The 19,927-nt window shown below is 38.3% G+C and overlaps 1 protein-coding gene across 2 annotated transcripts; it reads left to right on the top strand.

The window, feature by feature from the left end:
• The first annotated feature begins 158 nt into the window (after window positions 1-158).
• On the top strand, window positions 159-2,929 carry evx1 (even-skipped homeobox 1). Of its 2 annotated transcripts, none has more exons than XM_046835184.1 (3): window positions 159-621; window positions 1,362-1,591; window positions 1,750-2,929. In XM_046835184.1, exons 1-3 carry the CDS (start codon window positions 273-275, stop codon window positions 2,233-2,235), a joined length of 1,065 nt encoding a protein of 354 aa, XP_046691140.1. In that variant the 5' UTR covers window positions 159-272; the 3' UTR covers window positions 2,236-2,929. The 2 variants fall into 2 exon arrangements, with proteins under 2 accessions (XP_046691140.1, XP_046691141.1); XM_046835185.1 differs by lacking the exon at window positions 159-621 and adding an exon at window positions 1,087-1,099.
• The last annotated feature ends 16,998 nt before the right edge of the window (window positions 2,930-19,927 follow it).

Below are 19,927 nucleotides of genomic sequence, written 5' to 3'. Positions count from 1 at the left end.
CTGTATAGTGTTTACCTTCTGATCCCTGTCTTTATTTTATTTCGTTCTGCTGCACGGTTTATTCGTGTCAAATCCACGTGTGACGTCATCGAGCTTTCCGTTATGACGTTTTTGTCCTATTAAGAATGACATTTTGCACAGGAGAGGGGAGGGCTCGCGTGATCCGGCCCAGTGCTCGCGCTGCGCTCTAGACAGCACTTCTCACTGCTAGGTCTCACTGCTTCTCTTTCTGAGTGCTCAACACGACCAAGTGATTCCGTGCACTGAGAGTTATGGAGAGCAGAAAGGACGTGCCGATGAGGACCGAAGGTGGCGCACTGGCCTCGAATTTCCCCGACGTTCCTGAAGACCAAGAGGAGAAGGCAGCTCCAAGAAACGGTAATATCCAGGACTGTTTCCCGTGTTCACGAGACCGATCGATGGAGGAAGCGCAAAGCGGCACTATGAAGGGAATGAGACTCGCAAGTAAGACGCGTGCGCAGAACCAAGATCTCTCAGATCTCCCCAGGAAAGAAGCAAGCAGCTCCGACGAGTCGGATTTTTATGACGGGACGGATGTGACGGATGTGACGGATGTGAGCTGCACCCCTGACCGTACGGATTACCACCACAATGCTCAAGGTAAAGAAGTGTTTCTTTCTCGAGAACATTTTAGAAGGTGATTCCCTTCAGTTAGCAAACTACCTACATGCACACAGATACACACCCTCACGTGCCACATTAGGAGAACTTACAGGAACATACCAATCATGTGCATGAATTCATTCTTTAAAAAACAGCAGCAAGTCTCCGAGATACTGATGTCACAAGATGCTCGTGCTTCTGGATTAAAGACCTAGTGACTGGGACGCACACTGCTGATGATCTCACCAGTTTGAACAAGTCTATGATCAAATCATGGCCATGTCATCTCTATGTCACAGAAGAAAACCAGATTCATCAGACCAAGAGATGATTTTTTTAATACACGACAGCTTCAGTTCCAGGCTGAAAGGATCATGTGGTCAACTCAAATTATGGACCACCATCCAGATCCACATGATTGGCTAAATTATTGCACGAATGAGCAGATGTACAGGTGTTCCTAATAAAGTGGCTAGTGAGTATCTGGTCACATATTCATGATGCGTGACATATTTTCCTCCCACAGTCACCACAGTAAAAAAGAATAAAAAATAATGCGGATTATATCAAATAATTCGGGATAATAATATCAAAATAAATGTCATAATAATAATGCATTTGTGTGTGTGTGTGTGTGTGTGTGTGTGTGTGTGTGTGTGTGTGTTATTAATATAATCTTATATATATCTATAACAAAAGTCTGTCGATAACTGATTGCACATCCCTGATTTGTCCAGGTCGGGGGTCTCCGAGTCCCAGTACAGAAAGCACAGTGGACGGTGGGAAAGTGAGCACGTGCCCAGGGGGCATCGCGTACGGCTCGGATCAGATGCGACGCTACCGCACGGCTTTCACCAGGGAGCAGATCGCTCGGCTTGAGAAGGAGTTTTACAGGGAAAATTACGTGTCCCGACCCCGCAGATGTGAACTGGCGGCCGCCTTGAATTTACCAGAAACCACCATCAAGGTATTGATGCGCATTCAATATTATTCGGATTATTATGAATGGGGTGTCACGTGATTATTCATTCGCTTTAACTATGGTGTTTACATTTTCCAAAAGAATCCTTCACATCTGGATTTCAAAAAAAGTGGTATCAAGAATTAATAGACTTCTGATTTCAGGTCTGGTTCCAGAACCGGCGCATGAAGGACAAGAGGCAGCGGCTGGCTATGACGTGGCCTCACCCAGCCGACCCCGCTTTCTACAGCTACATGGTGGGCCACGCGGGCAACCTGCCCTACTCGTTTTCCTCCCATCTCCCCGTGGCCTACTACTCTCCCCTAACTGGCGTGGCCGCGGGTCCGGTCAGCGCGTCTGGAGCGCCTGCGTTTGCGAGCCCTCTGCGTTCACTGGACACTTTCAGACTCCTCTCTCATACTTATCCGCGTCCCGAGCTGCTCTGCGCGTTCCGACACCCGTCTCTGTACGCAAGCGCGGGTCACGTCCTTGGGAACGCGTGCACGTGCCTCGGGTGTCAATCCAGCGGGAGCGCGCAGAGGTCGCCGACGAACGCAGAAGTCGCGTGCGCGCCTTCGACCAGAGACGACGCGTTCCTTATGTTCTCCCCGGCTTTCCTCAACAAGTCCCCGGAGCAGGTCCCCAGATAACCTGACACGCGAGCATTGTCCTGGACATTTTTTTCTCTGTTTTGACCACGTTTTATAACAATGTCCAAAATGCCTCCAACAACCTGCTATGCAAAACATGAAGCTGGTCTTTGCGTCATGAAGGACATGGAGGACATTATTACAGTAGACATGGAGGACATGTTGATTACAGTAGAATGTGTTAGAGAAAGCACCAAGCAGTTGCACTTAAATGAAAATGGAAAATAAAGTCATTTCCGGTGCTTTAAAACTGGAAAGACTGAAGGACACAATGCTATAATTTATACTTTTATTTTATTACATGATTCAATCCACCCAAATTGTGTATTCTTTTCCTTTTCTTTTTTTTCTTTCTTTGTTGTTTTTGTTTTGTTTTGTTTGGGAAGTGTGGAATCGGGTAGATGATAATAGCAATTTATGAGAGGTGTATTCATATAGAAGAAATATTTTCATCTTTATTTAATGACAAAGTAAATCGAGAAGTCAGATGTTGAATGTTTAAAGGAGTCGCAGAAATGAACAGAAGATGTAACTTAACATACAGGACCAAAAATACCCGATTTTATTATTAATAATAATTATATTATTATCAGATAGATCCTGACCTGGAGATATGGGCATGCAGAATTCAGCTTTTTTTGGAAATGTTTTGGTTGTCGTGTATAACATTCGTAATAAAAACTCTTTTGAAATAGATGTTCGATTGTACTGAATGAATCCAAACTAATAATTATTACAATATGAAAACAGTCAATATTTTAAAATAAAAAGTTGTTTTTTCTAAATAAGTGATTATTAATATGATTGAAATAATAAAATTAAATTTTGATATTAAATTTGAATTCAGTGGTTTAAACCAATATTATATTATAAAATATTTATTAAGTCAAAACATGGAGCAGTGGTTTTTATATTATATTTAGATAGATAGATAGATAGATAGATAGATAGATAGATAGATAGATAGATAGATAGATAGATAGATAGATAGATAGATAGATAGATAGATAGATCTGCAGGGATTCTACACTTTGAGTTCTAGCTTCGTTTATTTTGCACACTCTTCCCAGTAAATCAGATTTGGGTCCCGACGCGCAGACGCGTCCCAGTGCGCGTGCCAGAGACGGGAGCGTGTGACTGATGGCTTTGTTCAGCGCGTGTAAGTGGACACAGAACACATCCCGGGGGAATATTTTCGATAACCTGAGCTGTGCATTAAACTACACACTCTCTTATCTGGAGTGAGAGTGATGGAGGAGAACCAGGCGGCGTGTCCTTTAGGGCATTTCCGCCTGTCCGCTTTAAAAGGCCCGTTTTGGTGGTTTTAATTGATAGCGAGGCCACGACACGTGAATGGGAAATAAATGCTCAACCAATCCAATCATTCTTCTACAACTTCTTTTAGCATTATTTACTGTGCACTGGAGACAACAACAAGGTCCAACAACAGGGTTTTGGGGGTTTCTTACAGTATATACATTATAATATACAGTGTGCTCCATGTTGATCAGTGCAGAGATATCGAACTATTTGTCAATTCACCAGATCATTCAGTTTTTGTAATGGCAGCAAGAACACACACAGTACAAGTCACTACTCAAGCAACAGATTATCTGTCTAAAGATAAATTCTATAAATGGATCAGTAATAAAATGACAAGTGACAGACATTGACATATCGCTTATACAAGAAACAAACAATGTGTTAATACAAGAGTAAAAGTTCAATTAAAAACTGAAACGTTTTCTAAATCATTTTGTTTACTAGTGAACACTGCAAATGCCTGTTCATTCCTAACTTGAGTATTGGAGCTCAGGGGTTAAGACGTTAAAGGGTTTAAGACGATCAGGAAGTCCATTGCTGGGCCCTTAAACAAGGCCCCTAACACTCACCTACTTAGTGTATAAGTGCCATAATTAATTCTGCTGTAGGTGAGGGTGTCTGTGCAATGCCCCAAAATCTGAATGAATCCCATTGGTGCATCCATACCAAGCAAACTGAATAGTAGATGATTTTTTTTTAACATGGAGGACGTAAAAAACAGTCCACTGTTAAAATCATATCAATATTTTCTCTTTCCCAGACTTATTCAGGATGCTTGTTTGATTTGATGTTTAAAAACACAAACCAGTCCATCTACCAACCACAACCATGCCATGGCTAATGTCACAGAGATCCCACTTTCCCCTCATTCTGGTGTTTAATGTGAACAATAACTGAAGCTCTTAACCACTTAATAATAACTTAGTAATTGATTGAATACCTGGATGAATGATCAGGTGTACAGGTGTTCCAAAAAAGACCACCCTTCTGCCTGATGCCTACTCATAGCTGATTGAGCAATCAATCTGATCTACTCATAGATAAAAATCCACCAAAAGATACAAAAACCCTGGGAAGCTGAAAACACATGTCCAAACATGACCTCAGTATTTATGAGAAGAATCTTTGCGTAATAAAAGATGTGTTAAGCAGATGTTTGCTTTTCTCGGTGAGTCATGCCGATTATTCCCTAGACTTAAAGACAGGATCTATGCTATGCTTAAAGGTAAAAGCAATGCTGCTAGAACATCCCAAGTTCTTTGTATTGCTCATCTTATTTCTGCTTCAGCACCAAATCAATTCCCTCCCCCAGTTCTCAGCCCGCCTTCAGCAATGATGCATCATCCCATTCAATATGAACTGGCTATCCAAAGCAGGCATTCAGTGCTACATCAACGCTGCCTCGTACCCGTTATATCCATGAGGAGAGTATTCGCTTTGCAGGACGTGTGCTCCTGTTTTCATCCGCATATTTGCTGATGAGATGCATAGCGACACCGCATATGCACCATGGCACCAAAAAGTGCTTCTCGGCTCCCTCATTTCACCAGCAGAAACTCAAGGCTACACAAAATTTCAGGTTCAGGTTCAAGCTGGAACTGGTGGAGATTTGAATCAACAGTCGATCTGCTCTTTCACAAGCTGTTTGTAAAAATGGTCCCAGTGCCAGTAAAAAAAAAAAAAAACCTGGCAACCATTTTTTGGGTATCTCATGGGTGGATGTCACACGTAATAGAATTTCTCGAAGCCTGTCCCCTCTGTCCAAAGTCCAAAGTTGTATTGACTCATTGAAATCATTTTAAGGGCGATTTTAATACTTTCCAAGTAGACCAAGGTGGACAGTGGTACTTTAAGGTGGGTGGACGATTCAACAACTGGCGTTCATGCCTTATAGAAACACAAGGAAACCATGATCTAATAGGAATTTTATTTCGATTCAGTACAAGTGCAAACTAACAAACAAACACCATACAGCATTTGGTAGACCCTCTAATCCAGAGCACTTCCAACTGATCTCATTTATAAACCTGAGAAGGCGAGGGTTCAGGGGCCTTGCTTAAGGGCCCAGCTGTGGCGACCTGGTCCACCTTCCAATCAGTCAAACATTTGAGCCGCTAAGTTTCAAATTCCCTCGACAATCAGAGCCATAAGGTACGTTTAAAGATATTTATTATTACACAGGATAATTCCTCTGCACTGGATATAAAAAATCAATAAATAAAAGCGCCAACGAACCGCAAACCTTCTGTTGTAGAGCGTTAAGTGTCGAGACGGTGTATCTGGCTTTCCAGCATTAATAGGAGACTTTAAAGGTTCTTCTGTGTTTGTACTTTTCCCTGGTTTCTGACCTAGGCAAGTCAAAAGGTAAGCAGTATCTCTGTCTCCCCCACACACACACACACACACACACACACACACACACACACACACACACACACACTCTGATTTGTGGCTATGCCTGCCGCACGCAGGTCTACTTTTGTATGTGCTTTAAGTCTCTGTCCATCTGTTGATAGAAGAAAGGAGAAGATAAAGTAACAAAGAGTAACAGAAGGTTTTATGGTGATGTTCTGTTTGTGGTGATTGTCTACTGCTAAGCTAAACAGGCTCTTTACTTCAGGCGGGTTAATGGAACTTTTACGAGTTCTTCTACAATCATGTGACCTCTGGTTTCTCTCCGTCTCTCTCTGTCTCTCTCTGTCTCACTCTGTCTGACTGTCTCTATCTTTGCACTAATGCTCTTTAAGCAGATAACTTCAGCTTCAAAACTTCACATAATCCCTGACCTCTCTCCTCCTCTTTGCTAAGTTAATGTGTGTCGTGAGCTTTATTTGGGATTGAATCGTTTACCCGTAAAGCGAGAACATCAGGAACAACTGGATACCAAGAATTTGTTTATATTTTTATACCTCTGGAATGATCAACAGAAATCATCTACAGTGACATCTCCTGGAATATAAAGGCTAGGATTTTTTTTTTTGGAAGTATGGACATCAGAGAGAGAGAGAGAGAGAGAGAGAGAGAGAGAGAGATGTTCATGGGAGAAAAGCAGGTTGTGTTTAAGCTGAAAAAAGAAGGAATCCATCAGAGCTATTTGACTGTTTTTAAAGGGCTAGGAATGGAGAAAGAAATGATCTGCTCATGTTCCACGATATTTGGAAACATATCCACTGCTCCACTCATCCTCCATCCTCTATCACTGCTCTACTCATCCTCCATCCTCTATCACTGGTCCACTCATCCTCCATCCTCTATCACTGCTCCACTCATCCTCCATCCTCTATCACTGCTCCACTCATCCTCCATCCTCTATCACTGCTCTACTCATCCTCCATCCTCTATCACTGCTCCACTCATCCTCCATCCTCTATCACTGCTCACTCATCCTCCATCCTCTATCCACTGCTCCACTCATCTATCACTGCTCCACTCATCCTCCATCCTCTATCACTGCTCCACTCATCCTCATCCTCTATCACTGCCACTCATCCTCCATCCTCTATCACTGGTCCACTCATCCTCCATCCTCTATCACTGCTCCACTCATCCTCCATCCTCTATCACTGCTCCACTCATCCTCCATCCTCTATCCACTGCTCCACTCATCCTCCATCCTCTATCACTGGTCCACTCATCCTCCATCCTCTATCACTGCTCCACTCATCCTCCATCCTCTATCACTGCTCCACTCATCCTCCATCCTCTATCACTGCTCACTCATCCTCCATCCTCTATCACTGCTACTCATCCTCCATCCTCTATCACTGCTACTCATCCTCCATCCTCTATCACTGGTCCACTCATCCTCCATCCTCTATCACTGCTCCACTCATCCTCTATCCTCTATCACTGCTCTACTCATCCTCCATCCTCTATCACTGCTCTACTCATCCTCCATCCTCTATCACTGGTCCACTCATCCTCCATCCTCTATCACTGGTCCACTCATCCTCCATCCTCTATCACTGCTCACTCATCCTCCATCCTCTATCACTGCTCTACTCATCCTCCATCCTCTATCACTGCTCCACTCATCCTCTATCCTCTATCACTGCTCTACTCATCCTCCATCCTCTATCACTGCTCTACTCATCCTCCATCCTCTATCACTGCTCTACTCATCCTCATCCTCTATCACTGCTCCACTCATCCTCCATCCTCTATCACTGCTACTCATCCTCCATCCTCTATCACTGCTCTACTCATCCTCCATCCTCTATCACTGGTCCACTCATCCTCCATCCTCTATCACTGCTCTACTCATCCTCCATCCTCTATCACTGCTCTACTCATCCTCCATCCTCTATCACTGCTCCACTCATCCTCTATCCTCTATCACTGCTCTACTCATCCTCCATCCTCTATCACTGCTCTACTCATCCTCCATCCTCTATCACTGCTCCACTCATCTATCACTGCTCCAAGCACACACACACACACACACACACACACACACACACACACACACACTAGGTGTCTAGGTAAGAGATGGTCTTAACTCATCATAATCACTTTTATTCACTTCCATCATCGCACCGTCAATAGTAATCATGTAGCCGTCAGGTCCAGTATGATGCAGCGCAGTCGTCTGTCTGTCACACGGAGATGTCACTGAAACCTTTCTCCCATCTGAACATCATGGAATTCTACACTAATCACTCGATTGGCCCGAATTGCGCACACACACACACACACACACACACACACACACACACACACACCTTTTCCCACTTCATAAAGACTAATCAATACTATCTTTTTCTCCATCGCTGTCCATTTCCCTACTTCCCCTTTCCCATATTTCTTTTATTTTTATTCCCTTGTTCAAGCATCATAACTTCGACTCAGAAATGATGTGGAGTAAAATCTCGTGATGTGATGCGCAGCTTCTCCTCATCCCTGTCCCTCAAAGATAATAATCAATATTGATCCTGAGTGAAGTGAAAAATGAGAGGAAGCTAATGAAAGAGAGATATGGTGTGTGTGTGTGTGTGTGTGTGTGTGTGTGTGTGTGTGTGTGTGTGTGTGTGAGAGAAAAAGATCAAACGAGTGAGAAAGAGAATAGAAGAATGGACATACTCTGACTTCTCCTCTATTTGAGGTTTGACAGAATCGATAGAGAAACACAGAGGATGGATTCTCAGGATGCAGCAGTACACAAGGAGTGTGTATTGGTTACATTGCTGTGTGTGTGTGTGTGTGTGTGTGTGTGTGTGTGTGTGTGTGTGTGAAAGAAATGTAATTGGGATGTTAACTCCTAACCCATGTGTGTGTTGTGTCCAGACCCATGTAATTGTGACAATTGTGTAAATATAATAACGTAATAGTTTGAGATAAACAGGTTCGGCCATTGATACAATACGATTACAAACTCTACATCAGTGTGAAATCGAACCCAGGAGACGTTTCCCTCTGATCTACAGAGAATGATGGGGCATCACCATGGTTTCATTGATTTTGTGGATAATATATAAAGCTCTGGTCTCAGAGTGAAGAATCGCCGTTATATACAGTAAGCATCGGACCTACTGCAGATCCTTCAAAGAGTTCTTGTAATACTTGTTTTATAGAGTCTATGAAAAGAGTGTTTGAGACACATTCATGTTCCTGTTGTTTGGGTACAAGACAAAAACACACAAGAATTCGAGTGTGAGTGGGAAATTTCTGTCTCTACCAGAAGGACTTGTGTAAGACAAGAACAGGAGAGAAGATGTGATGAGACTCCCTCAATCCCACACTCACACATGGAGATGAAAGCTTAATAGTTTGGTTGTTTTGGAGCAGGGAAGTGAAACAAATCCTGAACCAACATGACTCCCATTCCACACTGACGATGAGCCGAAGCGTACGTCCGAACGTCCCAGAGTAAACAGTCGTCCATAATAGAGCCGCTTGCCCATTCACCACACCTGAATCCTATTGAACTGCTCTGGGATGAACAAAAAATCTCCAACTAGTGAAGATGGTGAGAAGTGTTTCAGTGAAACGTTTGGAGAAACGAAGTGTCCGGATGAGAAGTGTGAAAAGCTGTGCTTCATCTGGACATTTATAGATTTGTCAGGTCAAAGGAAAACTTTCATGAGGTCACAAGAAATTGTGTTTCTGAGGACAAAAAAATGAAAGAATCAGAACTCCAATCAGAACACTACCTGCATTTACATCATGATTATAGGTGAAGATTTGCCTGTGTGGATAAAACACACTTGTCCAGCAACTTATCTCCAGTCTGAGAAAGTGTGATGGGATAGACTCTCACTGCAGGAGAAAAACAAAGATGCTAAACCATTCACCCAGTAAACATTACGGCAGTACCTGCTAAAAATACAGAGAATACAGAATATTAACACATTGAACAGTAAACTGCATGTAAGTGACGATGCCTTTATATCTTTAAGAGGTTTTGATTCCTCATAACATTTTAAAACCATGACTTACAGAACATCACACAAAGATAGACACGAAAATGCATCGAAATATTTTCAAAGCACCGAAAAACAATCAAAAACGACCGAATATTTACAGAATCTCCCACACTATTTTAGTTCATCTTTGACTGTTTGTGGACCCTCTAACAAATGAGTCCTTATAAGTTTATACCTAATGAGTGAGCCAGAGAAAGCAGTGGCAGGGAAAAGACTCCCTGAGATGGTATGAGGAAGAAACCTTGACAAAAAACAGAATCAAAAGAGTCCAATTAGAATACAGAGTCAAACAACAAGCAGAATGAACACAGGACTATTTCATTTTATTTCATTTTTCAGCAGAAATCTTCAGTGCAGTAAATCAGATTAAATAGAAATATGAATGTTTTGGGTCGATATGCTGTAAATGAGTGTTAATGTGTGTCTCACACACACACACACACACACACACACACACACACACACACACAGGTTCACAATTCTGCACTTAGAAAAGTGAAAGAGCTGTGTGGAGCCGAGTGTGTGTTCTGTTATAGAGCAGTCGCATTGTGTTTTGTATAGTGTGTGTTTTGTATAGTGTGTGTTTTGTAGCGTGTGTTATGTGTAGTGAGTGTGATTTGTAGAGAGTGTGTTTTTGTGTGTTTTGTATAGTGTGTGTTTTGTATAGTGTGTGTTTTGTATAGTGAGTGTGTTTTGTAGAGAGTGTGTTTTTGTGTGTTTTGTATAGTGTGTGTTTTGTATAGTGTGTGTTTTGTAGCGTGTGTTATGTGTAGTGAGTGTGATTTGTAGAGAGTGTGTTTTTGTGTTTTGTATAGTGTGTGTTTTGTATAGTGTGTGTTTTGTAGTGTGTGTTTTGTATAGAGTGTGTTTTTGTGTTTTGTATAGAGTGTGTTTTTGTGTGTTTTTGTGTTTTGTATAGTGTGTGTTTTGTAGCGTGTGTTATGTATAGTGAGTGTGTTTTGTAGAGTGTGTTTTTAGTGTGTTTTGTATAGTGTGTGTGTTTTGTAGAGTGTGTTTTGTAAGTGTGTTTTGTACATTGTGTGTGCTTAGTAAAGAGTGTGTTTTGTATAGTGAGTGTGTTTTTAGTGTGTTTGTTTTGTATAGTGTGTGTTTTATAGACAGTGTGTTTTGTATAGAGTGTGTTTTGTAGAGTGTGGATTTTAGTGTGTTTGTTTTTATAGTGTGTTTTGTAGAGTGTGTTGTATAGTGTGTGTTTTGTATAGTGTGTGTTTTATAGAGTTTGCTTTGTATAGTGTGTGTGTTTTGTAGAGAGTGTGTTTTGTATAGTGTGTGTTTTGTAGAGAGTGTGTTGTATAGTGTGTGTTTTGTAGAGTGTGTTTTGTATAGTGTGTGTGTTTTGTAGAGAGTGTTTTGTATAGTGTGTGTGTTTTGTAGAGAGTGTTTTGTATAGAGTGTGTTTTTGTGTTTTGTACAGTGTGTGTTTTTGTGTGTTTTGTATAGTGTGTGTTTTATAGAGTGTGTTTTGTATAGTGTCCGTGTTTTGTAGAGAGTGTGTTTTGTATAGTGTGTGTTTTGTAGAGAGTGTATTTTGTATAGTGTCCGTGTTTTGTAGTGTGTTTTGTATAGTGTGTGTGTTTTGTATAGTGTGTGTGTTTTAGAGAGTGTGTTTTGTATAGTGTCCGTGTTTTGTAGAGAGTGTATTTTGTATAGTGTCCGTGTTTTGTAGTGTGTTTTGTATAGTGTGTGTGTTTTGTAGAGAGTGTATTTTGTATAGTGTCCGTGTTTTGTAGTGTGTTTTGTATAGTGTGTGTGTTTTGTAGAGAGTGTTTTGTATAGTGTCCGTGTTTTGTAGTGTGTTTTGTAGAGAGTGTGTTTTGTATAGTGTCCGTGTTTTGTAGTGTGTTTTGTATAGTGTGTGTGTGTTTTAGAGAGTGTGTTTTGTATAGTGTGTGTGTTTTGTAGAGAGTGTTTTGTATAGTGTCGTGTTTTGTAGTGTGTGTGTATAGTGTGTGTGTTTTGTATAGTGTCTGTTTTGTAGAGAGTGTATTTTGTATAGTGTCCTGTGTTTTGTAGTGTGTTTTGTATAGTGTGTGTTTTGTAGAGAGTGTGTTTTGTATAGTGTCCGTGTTTTGTAGTGTGTTTTGTAGTGTGTGTTTTGTAGAGAGTGTGTTTTGTATAGTGTCTGTGTTTTGTAGAGAGTGTATTTTGTATAGTGTCCGTGTTTTGTAGTGTGTTTTGTATAGTGTGTGTTTTGTAGAGTGTGTTTTGTATAGTGTGTGTGTTTTAGAGAGTGTGTTTTGTATAGTGTCCGTGTTTTGTAGTGTGTTTTGTATAGTGTGTGTTTTGTAGAGAGTGTGTTTTGTATAGTGTCCGTGTTTTGTAGTGTGTTGTATAGTGTGTGTTTTGTATAGAGTGTGTTTTTGTATAGTGTGTTTTGTATAGTGTGTGTGTTTTGTAGAGTGTGTGTTTTGTATAGTGTCCGTGTTTTGTAGTGTGTTTTGTATAGTGTGTGTTTTGTAGAGTGTGTTTTGTATAGTGTGTGTGTTTTAGAGAGTGTGTTTTGTATAGTGTCCGTGTTTTGTAGTGTGTTTTGTATAGTGTGTGTTTTGTAGAGAGTGTGTTTTGTATAGTGTCCGTGTTTTGTATAGAGTGTGTTTTTGTATAGTGTGTGTGTTTTGTAGTGTGTTTTGTATAGTGTGTGTGTTTTGTAGAGAGTGTTTTGTATAGTGTCCGTGTTTTGTAGTGTTTTGTATAGTGTGTGTGTTTTGTAGAGTGTTTTGTATAGTGTGTGTGTTTTGTAGAGAGTGTTTTGTATAGTGTCTGTGTTTTGTAGAGTGTATTTTGTATAGTGTGTGTTTTGTAGAGAGTGTGTTTTGTATAGTGTCCGTGTTTTGTAGTGTTTTGTATAGTGTCTGTGTTTTGTAGTGTGTTTTGTATAGTGTGTGTGTGTTTTGTAGAGAGTGTGTTTTGTATAGTGTCTGTGTTTTGTAGAGAGTGTGTTGTATAGTGTGTGTGTTTTGTATAGTGTCTGTGTTTTATAGTGTGTGTTTTGTATAGTGTATGTGTTTTGTAGAGAGTGTGTTTTGTAGTGTGTTTTGTATAGTGTGTGTTTTGTAGAGAGTGTATTTTGTATAGTGTCTGTGTTTTGTAGTGTGTTTTGTATAGTGTCTGTGTTTTGTATAGTGTCTGTGTTTTGTAGTGTGTTTTGTATAGTGTGTGTGTTTTGTAGAGAGTGTATTTTGTATAGTGTCTGTGTTTTGTAGTGTGTTTTGTATAGTGTCTGTGTTTTGTATAGTGTCTGTGTTTTGTAGTGTGTTTTGTATAGTGTCTGTGTTTTGTAGAAGTGTGTTTTGTATAGTGTGTGTGTTTTGTAGAGTGTGTTTTGTATAGTGTGTGTGTTTTGTAGAGAGTGTGTTTTGTATAGTGTGTGTTTTATAGTGTGTTTTGTATAGTGTCTCTGTTTTGTAGTGTGTTTTGTATAGTGTGTGTGTTTTGTAGAGAGTGTGTTTTGTATAGTGTCTGTGTTTTGTAGTGTGTTTTGTATAGTGTGTGTGTTTTGTAGTGTGTTTTATATAGTGTCTGTGTTTTGTAGAGAGTGTATTTTGTATAGTGTCTCTGTTTTGTAGTGTGTTTTGTATAGTGTGTGTGTTTTGTAGAGAGTGTTTTGTATAGTGTCTGTGTTTTGTAGTGTGTTTTGTATAGTGTGTGTGTTTTGTAGAGTGTGTTTTGTATAGTGTGTGTTTTGTAGAGTATATTTTGTATAGTGTCTGTGTTTTGTAGTGTGTTTTATATAGTGTGTGTGTTTTGTAGAGAGTGTGTTTTGTATAGTGTCTGTGTTTTGTAGAGTGTGTTTTGTATAGTGTCTGTGTTTTGTAGTGTGTGTTGTATAGTGTCCGTGTTTTGTAGAGAGTGTTTTGTATAGTGTGTGTTTTGTAGTGTGTGTTTTGTATAGTGTCTGTGTTTTGTATAGTGTGTGTGTTTTGTATAGTGTCTGTGTTTTGTATAGTGTCTGTGTTTTGTATATAGTGTGTGTGTTTTGTAGAGAGTGTGTTTTGTATAGTGTCTGTGTTTTGTAGTGTGTTTTGTATAGTGTCTGTGTTTTGTAGAAGTGTGTTTTGTATAGTGTCTGTGTTTTGTAGAGTGTGTTTTGTATAGTGTGTGTGTTTTGTATAGTGTGTGTGTTTTGTAGAGAGTGTGTTTTGTATAGTGTGTGTGTTTTGTATAGAGTGTGTTTTGTATAGTGTCTGTGTTTTGTAGTGTGTTTTGAATAGTGTCTGTGTTTTGTAGTGTTTTGTATAGTGTGTGTGTGTTTTATAGTGTGTGTGTTTTGTAGTGTGTTGTATAGTGTCCGTGTTTTGTATAGTGTCTGTGTTTTGTATAGTGTCTGTGTTTTGTAGTGTGTGTTTTATATAGTGTCTGTGTTTTGTATAGTGTGTTTTGTATAGTGTGTGTGTTTTGTAGTGAGTGTGTTTTGTATAGTGTGTGTGTTTTGTAGAGAGTGTGTTTGTATAGTGTCTGTTTTGTAGAGTGTGTTTTATAGAGTGTGTTTTGTAGTGTTTTGTATAGAGTGTGTTTTGTATAGTGTGTGTGTGTTTTGTAGAGAGTGTGTTTTGTATAGTGTGTGTTTTGTAGAGAGTGTTTTGTATAGTGTGTGTTTTGTAGAGAGTGTGTTTGTATAGTGTCCGTGTTTTGTAGTGTGTTTTGTATAGTGTCCGTGTTTTGTAGAGTGTGTTTTGTAGTGAGTGTGTTTTGTAGTGTTTTGTATAGAGTGTGTTTTGTAGAGAGTGTGTTTTGTATAGTGTCTGTGTTTTGTAGTGTGTTGTATAGTGTCTGTGTTTTGTAGTGTGTTTTGTATAGTGTCTGTGTTTTGTAGTGTGTTTTGTATAGTGTCTGTGTGTTTTGTATAGTGTGTTTTGTATAGTGTCTGTGTTTTGTAGAGTGTGTTTTGTATAGTGTGTGTTTTGTAGTGTGTTTTGTATAGTGTCTGTGTTTTGTAGAGAGTGTTTTGTATAGTGTCTGTGTTTTGTAGAGTGTGTTTTGTATAGTGTCTGTGTTTTGTAGAGTGTGTTTTGTATAGTGTCTGTGTTTTGTAGTGTGTTTTGTATAGTGTCTGTGTTTTATAGTGTGTGTTTTGTAGAGAGTGTGTTTGTATAGTGTCTGTGTTTTGTAGTGTGTGTGTTGTATAGTGTCTGTGTTTTGTATAGTGTGTGTGTTTTATAGAGTGTGTTTTATAGTGTGTTTTGTATAGTGTATGTGTTTTGTATAGTGTGTGTGTTTTGTAGAAGTGTGTTTTGTATATAGTGTGTGTTTTGTAGAAGTGTGTTTTGTATAGTGTTTTGTATATAGTGTCTGTGTTTTATAGTGTGTTTTGTATAGTGTTTTGTATAGTGTGTGTTTTATAGTGTGTTTTGTATAGTGTATGTGTTTTGTATAGTGTGTTTTGTATAGTGTCCGTGTTTTGTAGAGTATATTTTGTATAGTGTTTTGTATAGTGTTTTGTATAGTGTGTTTTGTAGTGTGTTGTATAGTGTCCTGTGTTTTGTAGAAGTGTGTTTTGTATAGTGTCTGTGTTTTGTAGTGTGTTTTGTATAGTGTGTGTGTTTTGTAGAGTGTGTTTTGTATAGTGTGTGTGTTTTGTAGTGTGTTTTGTATAGTGTGTGTTTTGTAGAGAGTGTGTTTTGTATAGTGTGTGTGTTTTGTAGAGAGTGTTTTGTATAGTGTGTGTGTTTTGTAGAGAGTGTGTTTTGTATAGTGTCTGTGTTTTGTAGAAGTGTGTTTTGTATAGTGTCTGTGTTTTGTAGTGTGTGTGTTGTATAGTGTCTGTGTTTTGTAGTGTGTGTTTTGTAGTGTGTTTTGTATAGTGTGTGTGTTTTGTAGAGAGTGTGTTTTGTATAGTGTGTGTGTTTTGTAGAGAGTGTGTTTTGTATAGTGTGTGTGTTTTGTAGAGTGTGTTTTGTATAGTGTGTGTGTTTTGTAGAGAGTGTGTTTTGTATAGTGTCTGTGTTTTGTAGTGTGTTTTGTATAGTGTGTGTTTTGTAGAGAGTGTGTTTTGTATAGTGTCTGTGTTTTGTAGTGTGTGTTTTGTATAGTGTGTGTGTGTTTTGTAGAAGTGTGTTTTGTATAGTGTGTGTTTTATAGAGTGTGTTTTGTATAGTGTGTGTTTTGTATAGTGTGTTTTGTAGAGAGTGTGTTTTGTATAGTGTCTGTGTTTTGTAGTGTGTTTTATATAGTGTGTGTGTTTTATAGAGTGTGTTTTATATAGTGTGTGTGTTTTATAGTGTGTTTTGTATAGTGTGTGTGTTTTGTAGAAGTGTGTTTTGTATAGTGTTTTGTATAGTGTCTGTGTTTTGTAGTGTTTTGTATAGTGTCCGTGTTTTGTATAGTGTCTGTGTTTTGTATAGTGTGTTTTGTATAGTGTGTGTGTTTTGTAGAAGTGTGTTTTGTATATAGTGTCTGTGTTTTGTAGTGTGTGTGTTGTATAGTGTCTGTGTTTTGTATAGTGTCTGTGTTTTGTAGTGTGTTTTGTATAGTGTATGTGTTTTGTAGAGTGTGTTTTGTATAGTGTGTGTTTTGTAGAGAGTGTATTTTGTATAGTGTGTGTGTTTTGTAGAGAGTGTGTTTTGTATAGTGTCTGTGTTTTGTATAGTGTATGTGTTTTGTAGAGTGTATTTTGTATAGTGTGTGTTTTGTAGAGTGTGTTTTATATAGTGTGTGTGTTTTGTAGAGTGTGTTTTATATAGTGTGTGTGTGTTTTGTAGAGAGTGTGTTTTATAGTGTGTGTTTTGTAGAGAGTGTGTTTTGTATAGTGTCCTGTGTTTTGTAGTGTGTGTTGTATAGTGTCTGTGTTTTGTATAGTGTCCTGTGTTTTGTAGTGTGTTTTGTATAGTGTATGTGTTTTGTAGAGTGTGTTTTGTATAGTGTGTGTGTTTTGTAGAGAGTGTATTTTGTATAGTGTGTGTGTTTTGTAGAGAGTGTTTTGTATAGTGTGTGTTTTGTAGTGTGTTTTGTATAGTGTCTGTGTTTTGTAGTGTGTTTTGTATAGTGTGTGTGTTTTGTAGAGTGTGTTTTGTATAGTGTCTGTGTTTTGTAGTGTGTTTTATAGTGTGTGTGTTTTGTAGAGAGTGTGTTTTGTATAGTGTGTGTTTTGTATAGTGTCTGTGTTTTGTAGAGAGTGTGTGTTGTATAGTGTCTGTGTTTTGTAGTGTGTGTTGTATAGTGTCTGTGTTTTGTAGAGAGTGTGTTTTGTATAGTGTCTGTGTTTTGTAGAGAGTGTTTTGTATAGTGTCTGTGTTTTGTATAGTGTCTGTGTTTTGTAGTGTGTTGTATAGTGTCTGTGTTTTGTATAGTGTCGTGTTTTGTATAGTGTCCGTGTTTTGTATAGTGTCCGTGTTTTGTAGTGTGTGTTTTGTATAGTGTGTGTGTTTTGTAGAGAGTGTGTTTTGTATAGTGTGTGTGTTTTGTAGAGAGTGTGTTTTGTATAGTGTCTGTGTTTTGTAGTGTGTTTTGTATAGTGTGTGTGTTTTGTAGAGAGTGTGTTTTGTATAGTGTCCGTGTTTTGTAGTGTGTGTTGTATAGTGTCCGTGTTTTGTATAGTGTGTGTGTGTTTTATAGTGTGTTTTGTATAGTGTATGTGTTTTGTAGAGAGTGTGTTTTGTATAGTGTGTTTTGTAGAGAGTGTATTTTGTATAGTGTGTGTTTTGTAGAGAGTGTGTTTTGTATAGTGTCTGTGTTTTGTAGAGAGTGTGTTTTGTATAGTGTGTGTTTTGTAGTGTGTTTTGTATAGTGTGTGTGTTTTGTAGAGAGTGTTTTGTAGAGTGTATTTTGTATAGTGTCCGTGTTTTGTAGTGTGTGTTTTGTATAGTGTGTGTGTTTTGTAGTGTGTTGTATAGTGTGTTTTGTATAGTGTGTGTGTTTTGTAGAAGTGTGTTTTGTATATAGTGTGTGTGTTTTATAGAGTGTGTTTTATAGTGTCTGTGTTTTGTATAGTGTGTGTGTTTTGTAGTGTGTTTTGTATAGTGTCTGTGTTTTATAGTGTGTTTTATATAGTGTGTGTGTTTTGTAGTGTGTTTTGTATAGTGTGTGTGTTTTGTAGAGTGTGTTTTGTATAGTGTCTGTGTTTTGTAGTGTGTTTTGTATAGTGTCTGTTTTGTATAGTGTGTTTTTGTCTTGTATAGTGTGTCTGTGTTTTATAGTGTCTGTGTTTTGTAGTGTGTTTTGTATAGTGTCTGTGTGTTTTGTAGAGTGTTTTGTATAGTGTCTGTGTTTTGTAGTGTGTTTTGTATAGTGTGTCTGTGTTTTGTAGAAGTGTGTTTTGTATAGTGTGTGTTTTGTGTGTTTTGTATAGTGTGTGTTGTATAGTGTGTGTTTTGTATAGTGTCTGTGTTTTGTAGTGTGTTTTGTATAGTGTGTGTGTTTTGTAGAGAGTGTGTTTTGTATAGTGTCTGTGTTTTGTAAGTGTGTTTTGTATAGTGTCTGTGTTTTGTATAGTGTCTGTGTTTTGTATAGTGTGTTTTATATAGTGTCTGTGTTTTGTAGAGAGTGTATTTTGTATAGTGTCTATGTTTTGTAGTGTGTGTTTTGTATAGTGTGTGTTTTATAGTGTGTGTTTTATATAGTGTCTGTGTTTTATAGTGTGTTTTATATAGTGTCTGTGTTTTGTAGTGTGTTTTATAGTGTCTGTGTTTTGTAGTGTGTTTTATAGTGTGTTTTATAGTGTCTGTGTTTTGTATAGTGTTTTGTATAGTGTGTGTGTGTGTGTGTTTTGTAGAGTGTGTTTTGTATAGTGTCTATGTTTTGTAGTGTCTGTGTTTTGTATATAGTGTGTGTTTTGTAGTGTGTTTTGTAGAGTGTGTGTTTTGTATAGTGTCTGTGTGTTTTGTAGAGTGTATTTTGTATAGTGTCTGTGTTTTGTAGAGTGTCTGTGTTTTGTATAGTGTGTCTGTGTTTTGTAGTGTGTTTTATATAGTGTCTATGTTTTGTAGTGTGTTTTGTAGAAGTGTGTTTTGTATAGTGTTTTGTATAGTGTCTGTGTTTTGTAGAGTGTGTTTTGTATAGTGTGTCTGTGTTTTGTATAGTGTGTTTTGTATAGTGTATGTGTTTTGTATAGTGTCTGTGTTTTGTAGAAGTGTGTTTTGTATAGTGTCCTGTGTTTTGTAGTGTTTTGTATAGTGTGTGTGTTTTGTAGAGTGTGTTTTGTATAGTGTGTGTGTGTTTTGTAGAGAGTGTGTTTTGTATAGTGTCTGTGTTTTGTAGTGTCTGTGTTTTGTAGAGTGTGTTTTGTATAGTGTCTGTGTTTTGTAGTGTGTTTTGTATAGTGTGTGTGTTTTGTAGAGTGTGTTTTATATAGTGTTTTGTATAGTGTGTTTTGTATAGTGTCTGTGTTTTGTAGTGTGTTTTGTATAGTGTCTGTGTTTTGTAGAGTGTGTTTTGTATAGTGTCTGTGTTTTGTAGTGTGTTTTGTATAGTGTCTGTGTTTTGTAGAGTGTGTTTTGTATAGTGTCTGTGTTTTGTAGTGTGTTTTATAGTGTCTGTGTTTTGTAGAGAGTGTGTTTTGTATAGTGTCTGTGTTTTGTAGTGTGTTGTATAGTGTGTGTTTTGTATAGTGTCTGTGTTTTGTAGTGTGTTTTGTATAGTGTCTGTGTTTTGTATAGTGTGTTTTGTATAGCGTCTGTGTTTTGTATAGTGTCTGTGTTTTGTAGTGTGTTTGTATAGTGTGTTTTGTATAGTGTCTGTGTTTTGTAGTGTGTTTTGTATAGTGTCTGTGTTTTGTAGAGAGTGTGTTTTGTATAGTGTCTGTGTTTTGTAGAAGTGTGTTTTGTATAGTGTGTGTTTTGTATAGTGTGTGTGTGTTTTGTAGAGTGTGTTTTGTATAGTGTGTGTGTTTTGTAGAAGTGTGTTTTGTATAGTGTCTGTGTTTTGTAGTGTGTTTTGTATATAGTGTCTGTGTTTTGTAGTGTGTTTTGTATAGTGTCTGTGTTTTGTAGTGT

This window comes from Silurus meridionalis, chromosome 22 (genome assembly GCF_014805685.1).
Source record: "Silurus meridionalis isolate SWU-2019-XX chromosome 22, ASM1480568v1, whole genome shotgun sequence".
NCBI classification, from domain to species: Eukaryota; Metazoa; Chordata; class Actinopteri; order Siluriformes; family Siluridae; genus Silurus; species Silurus meridionalis.
This window is presented reverse-complemented; position numbering and strand designations above follow the sequence as displayed.

Bases quoted from the DNA above. Each gene is read 5' to 3' on its own strand.
- evx1 (XM_046835184.1), top strand. From the start codon at position 273: ATGGAGAGCAGAAAGGACGTGCCGATGAGGACCGAAGGTGGCGCACTG. The intron at 622-1,361 runs GTAAAGAAGTGT...TGATTTGTCCAG, and splicing joins TTACCACCACAATGCTCAAG to GTCGGGGGTCTCCGAGTCCC. The intron at 1,592-1,749 runs GTATTGATGCGC...TTCTGATTTCAG, and splicing joins TACCAGAAACCACCATCAAG to GTCTGGTTCCAGAACCGGCG.